Source organism: Emiliania huxleyi, assembly GCF_000372725.1.
Source record: "Emiliania huxleyi CCMP1516 chromosome Unknown EMIHUscaffold_159, whole genome shotgun sequence".
NCBI classification, from domain to species: Eukaryota; Haptophyta; order Isochrysidales; family Noelaerhabdaceae; genus Emiliania; species Emiliania huxleyi.
This window is the reverse complement of record NW_005200993.1, coordinates 162884-168647: the sequence shown is the minus strand read 5'-3', so window position 1 is coordinate 168647 and position 5764 is coordinate 162884. Positions and strand designations below refer to the sequence as shown.

General features: G+C 62.2%; 1 protein-coding gene across 1 annotated transcript in view; it reads right to left on the bottom strand.

The window, feature by feature from the left end:
- The window catches only part of EMIHUDRAFT_467834 (hypothetical protein), a 2896-nt gene extending 1665 nt beyond the window's left edge, over window positions 1-1231 (bottom strand). The window contains exon 1 of the mRNA XM_005785712.1: window positions 221-1231. Within this exon, the coding sequence (XP_005785769.1) occupies window positions 221-1217 (997 nt within the window). The 5' untranslated portion in view covers window positions 1218-1231. The remainder of the gene's footprint in view (window positions 1-220) is intronic.
- Window positions 1232-5764: the final 4533 nt, after the last annotated feature.

The following is a 5764-nucleotide window of genomic DNA, read 5'->3' as shown; positions in this document are numbered from 1 at the left end:
GAGGGAGAGGGAGAGGGAGAGGGAGAGGGAGAGGGAGAGGGAGAGGGAGAGGGAGAGGGAGAGGGAGAGGGAGAGGGAGAGGGAGAGGCAGAGGCAGAGGCAGAGGCAGAGGCAGAGGCAGAGGCAGAGGCAGAGGGAGGCAGTGGCAGAGGGGGCAGGGTAAGGGGAAGGTCAGAGGGGGGCGGGAGAGGCCAGGCGGGATCCTCGAGTGGCTTGTCACGCATGGCGCGCGGCATAAAGTCGGACGGGTAATCGAAATCGAGCGTTGCCTTCAGCCGCCGCGGGATGGCGCGCTGCATGCACTTTGCGAGGAGCGACGGGTAGGTGTCCTCGAGGTACTTGTCGGCGTACAACGTCACCAGGTCCACCTCCTGCGTCTCCTGGTGCCGCCGCCGCGCCTCTGCCGCGCTCACGCCCTTCTCCGGCTTGATGACGCGCGTGTCCACGCGGCACGTGAAGCGCTTGATGAGGCCCCGCGCTCCCACCGGCGGCGGCTCCTCCCCAAACGCTGGTGGAGGCGCGCGCGCGCACGGCAGCGCGCACCCGGCGCCGAACGCCTCCTCGTAGCGCGCGTCGCCGTCCGCGTCAACCTTCTTCCGCCACAGCCTCCCCTCGCCGTCCATGCGCAGCACCTCGAGCGAGTAGTTGGCGAGCAGGCCCTCCTCGCCGAGCGGCATCGGCGTTCCCGAGTTGTGGAGCGACGCCATCGCGGTCTGGATGCCGCGGCGGCTTGGAGTGAGCCAGCGCGGCAGCAGTGCCCTCAGGCAGCGGTTGACAAGCGTCACCGACCCGGTTAGGATCTTGATGATGGTCCGCTTGCGCAGGGAAGCCAGCTTGCTGTCGCCGCCCTTGGTGCTCGCGAGTATTAGGCTCCCGAGCACCTGGCCACCCTGCGCGCCCATCTTCTCCAGCTGGGCCCGCATGAAAGCGAGCCCCTTGCCGGGCCCCGTCGTGGCCGCATCGAGCACTTTAAGCCACGCCTGGCTGCTGCACCGGCGGACATGCGCTTGCACTTTGCACGCCGCGCGGTCAGCGGCACTGGCAACACTCTTGGCCACCTTTGCCACCGGCGAACGAACGGCGGCGCTGGCGACGCTCTTGGCCACCTTTGCCACCGGCGAACGGTCGGCGGTAACGACCGCGCTCTTGGTCGCCTTCGCCGCCGGCTTGACTCTCGCGAGTGACGATTTCTTCTTGCGCGACGCTGAGGGCAGCATGATGAGCGAGGATCGTGAGGAAAGCACGGACCCAAGACGTCTTCACTGTATCAACTGTCAGAACAACAAAGTGAGTGTTAAAGTTGTTTGGTATTGCTAAAAATCTCTCACTGTCAGAGCGGTGTTCACAGAAACGCACAACCCCGGGCCCGAAATTGCACAGAGACGGTAAAGAAAGAAAGAAAACAGACAACCCAAGGGAGGGATGGGAGGACGGCACGCCGCCACCACACAGGGATTTTAAGGAGAGGTGTGTGATGCGCTAGCCGTCGCCCACCCTAGGGAGTCTGCCTCTTCCTATCTCTCTTCGCAGTCTCTCGCCGCTTCTCGCTGCAGCCTTCATGCCACCTCGCGGTCGTCCCACTCTCGTCGTTCTCTCCCTTGTCATTTCCTCCTCTGTCGCGTCGTTCTCTTCTGTCTCGTCCTGCGACGCCGCCGCCTGCCGGTCCCTTGTTCTCGCGGCTTCTTTCGCCTTTCGGCGCAACTCCGTCCTCCTCGCGGCGTATCCTGGCCCCTCGAGTGTATCGAGCTCCCCTCGCGCAAGGACCACATTTCTGACTCCCACTCCGAGCATTTGCCTCCAAGTCATATCGTTGCTCAGGTCCACTCTCTCTTCGAACACTCGTGCCTCTACGGATGATGCCGGCGCTGGGGTCCCCTTCGGATGCATCGTGACATCTGACAACTGAATTTCCACTGGTTCGTCCTCCTCGGAGTCGTCTTCCCCCGCTGCCTTCCGCTCGGCTCTACGTTCGGTACGTTCGGCGTGGCTCACCCTCCATGCCGTGAACAGGCGCTTTATCCACCCTATATTCTTCTCTCGTTCCTCTGCCCGTGCCTTGGTCTTGTCGTTGTTCCGCACCCATGTCTGTATGGCAATCGAGGCTGCCTTCCCCACCACCTGTAGTTCACTCGTCACCTCTCCCGCGAGCTCCCTTCTCTTTCTTTCGGGTATGGAGTCCGTGAGTGCGGGTAGCGTGCAGGCAATCACGGGCGCTATTTTGTCGTACTCTTCTTCGGCGAGCGCCCCAAATCTAGACCCTTTCGCCTTTAAGGAGGCTGTGCCCTCGCTCGTCTCAGGAATGTGGCGGTGTCTTTTGAGTCCGGCGCCTCCCGTTCAACTCTTGCTGTCGCCCTCGCTGTGTGTTTGTCGAGCTTCCGCATGAAGTTACGCGCCTCTTCCTTATTTCCAGCGCAGCTGCCGCTCAGTATGTGCGCCAACGACGCCTGTGGTGGCTCACTGTCTTCTTGTTTCCAGTCGTCCCAGTCTTTCAGTTCCCCGCGTCTCCTCCTTGCCTCGCGCGCCTCTTTTGTGGCCTCATCCCTAGCCGCTTTGCACGCTCTGCATCCCCAGAACGCACTTCTCGTGGCGGGGCCCCTCATTCCCCGTTTCTTTTCCCCCTCTAGAATACGCCTGTGGTGTGCCCCATGTGGCACCCCGACCTGTTGTCTCACCCTGGCCCCCAAGATCGTTTTGGTCGTCACATTGTGATCCCCGACGTCGTCAAATGTCGCCCGCCTGTCCTTCCCCCCGTTCTCGTCTGGTAATCTCATCTTATTATCCCATCGATGCTTGAGGCTGGCTACTGCTACTTCGCTCCACAACCGTCCCGCCACCCCTGCCGTGTGCGACCCCGGCCTCACTGTCTTTCGATATTGCTCGCACACCCACTCGTGCGCGCTCTTACACATGTGTCCGTACGTCCGTCGGTCCACTATCTCCCTCTTCTCTGCGTTCTCTGCCGTCTCCCTTCGCACCGTGTACATGCATGGCCGCGTCCGCACCGCGTCCCGCACCACTTTCGAGGCGTCCTCCGTGTCGTTATCCCCGAGGTGTGCTGTCGCCACCGCGTCGGCGTATGCGTTGCAGGCTATTCCCACGTGTGCTGGCACCCACATGAAGACCACCGCCTCTAGCTTCGATCTATAGTAAGCGATCGCCTCCAGCAGTCCGTCCCAGTCCCTCAGGCCTTCTGGCATCCCTTTGCGGTGCGCATTCTCAATCTGCTGCAGCGCGGGTTTGCAGTCGCATAGCACTAGGCACCGCCGCGATTGCGCATCGCTCGCGCTCGCCATTTTGCGTAAGTATGCGAGTATCGCGTACATCTCCGCGTCTATCGGCTCCCACATGTTCGGCAGCTTTCCTCCCCACATTCCCGCCCCAAACGCTATCCGTATCTCCCCTTCTTCACAGGGTCCGATTCCGTTGGGATCCTTTACCTGTGCGTCTCCCGGGACGCTCTTTCCGAATCGTGTCGGTCCTTCGAACACGCCGTACGCCACCCTAGGGTTCGGCACGTACTTTCCATCCTCCGCCCTTTTGTCTTCATGGTCCTTTCCTCCGTCCGTCGCCGCAAAGTGTGTGAACTGGTGTGAGACGTGCAGCGCGAGGCATGTCTGCGCTACTTTCACGTTCAGGGCTCGTCCCTTCCCCGACCGCAGCGGCTCGCTGTCTTTTCCTATCTTAATTCGCTTCCCGTTGCCGTCCGTCAGCTCTCCCCCCGTCTCAAATTCGTCGTATCGGAGCAAGAAGCGCGTTAGGGGGTCCTCCTGTAGCTCCCCTACTCTGATCGCGCTCGCCCCGTGTCCGTGCCCCACGAACAGCTCGTAGTCTTCTTTCTTCCAGTTTATGTGTCTCTGGGGCGCCCCCTCTGGGAACAACGTCTCATCCGCCCCGAGGCTCCCCTCCTGTCGCTCCCTCTCCTGTCTCTCCATCATCTTTCTCACCGCGTCCTTCGTGATCTTATTTTGCTCGGGTATCTCCTCCTCCCATGTCGCGTTGGTATCGTCCCGTGTTGCGGATCGGTGCGCTCCCCCTCTCCCTTAATTCCCGTATCTCCTCCATCGCCCCCTCTATGCTCTCGAGGCCCCCGCCGCAGACGTTGAGGGTGGCGAAATGGGCTTGTTCGTGCGCCTTCCTCCCGGTTGCCCTTTTCTGTTTGCCCTTGTTCACTCCGTTTCCGTGTAGTGCCTTCATGAGCGCGTTCCACTCGGTGATGGGTATGTGCCATGTGTAGGCCGCGGGTATCCCCAGGTGTGCTAGGTCCTCGTCGATGAGGGGTCCCATTCCCAGGCGTTGCGCCCGCGTGTCTGCCCTCTCGAGCGGGCTCAAGGTGGGTTCGACTGCGGGTACCCCGTAGAAGGCTAGGTCGGGGTCTAGCTTCCCTCGCTCCTTTCGCCGCGCATTCCGTCGGTGTCGCTTCCACGCCCACACCCTTCTCTTTCTTGCGCGGATCGGGAGGGCGGCGACCTCTGCCCCCGTCCACGCTTCGCATCCCCTTGGCGCTGGGCGCCGGGTACGGCGTTTTCTTTTTCGAGCGCGCCGTCTGGCTTTTTCGCTTCTTTTCTCTCTGCGCGGGGGGTCCTCCGGTTTTGCTCTGCTGCAGCTGTCAGGCGCCTCTGCAGCTGGTGCTGCTCCTGTCACTATTTCACTGTGTCGTGGGGCCGACGTGCGCGGTGGCCTTCCTCGGCCCTTCCTCACGTGACGCACGGCGAGGGCGGCACTCGCCACGGCTGCGAGCGCCCACCCTATCCACCACCTCACTCCGCACAGAGGCGCCAGTACTGACAGCAAACAATTAAATAAAATCCACTGTATATGAGCTGCTGCCTCACTGCTGCGAGTTGACATATCCGGCGATGCGCGCGCGTTCCGTTCGTGCGTCGACTGGCTCCCGGTTCGAGTCGCCGGGGGGGAGGGGGGGGCCTCCTCGGCCTCCTCGGCCTCCTCGGCCTCCTCGGCCTCCTCGGCCTCCTCGGCAGCCTCGGCTGCTTGGCGCACGCGGCGCGCGCGGCACCAGTCGTTTTGCTCGCCGGGCGGCCCACACGCCGCCTCGTCTCGCGCTTCCTCGCGTGCTCGGGCCTCGGCGGGCAGCACCTCGACTGGTGCTCTGCGAGTCGCTAAATGTGCTGCTGTTTGGCGCACATGGTCTGGCTGCTCGGTTCGTTGCTCCCGGGGACCAGAGACCGGTGGTGAACCACCGGTTCGGTACGACCCGCAGCCTACTCCTACTACCGCGCGCGCGCGCGCGCAGGCCGCCGTGGGCACGGGTGGGGCGAGCGCGCGCACCATGGTCTCGAGACGTGCCCGCCGTTCGCACAGAGACGGTTAGAGGGCCCAACTTCAGAATCGTGCTTTTTGGGTTGGGTTGGGTTGTTGGCCCGGGTTGGGTTGTTCCGCGTGAGGTTGGGTCGTCGGCGCGAATGGTGAGGTCTCGACCGCCGCCGCTCACGCCAGCGGACGGCCACCATCGGTGTTTTTGGCTTCGCCACCGTCCAAGGCGTGCGCCATGCGCTCGCCGGCATCGAGCGAGCAACGTGATCGACCGAGCGGCTTGCTGTGTGAACGCCTTCTTCTGGCTATTATAGAGATATGTCCATGTATGGGAAGTCGGGGGCTTTTGTAAAGTAAGCATAATCGATGTGTACATTTTCTCCGGGGTGATGACAAGGATGGAGGATAAAGAGTAGATTCAAAAAAATTCCGTTCTCCGGGGGAGGCGTGCATAGATATTTGAACCCACTATCACCAATATACTTCATCGGCA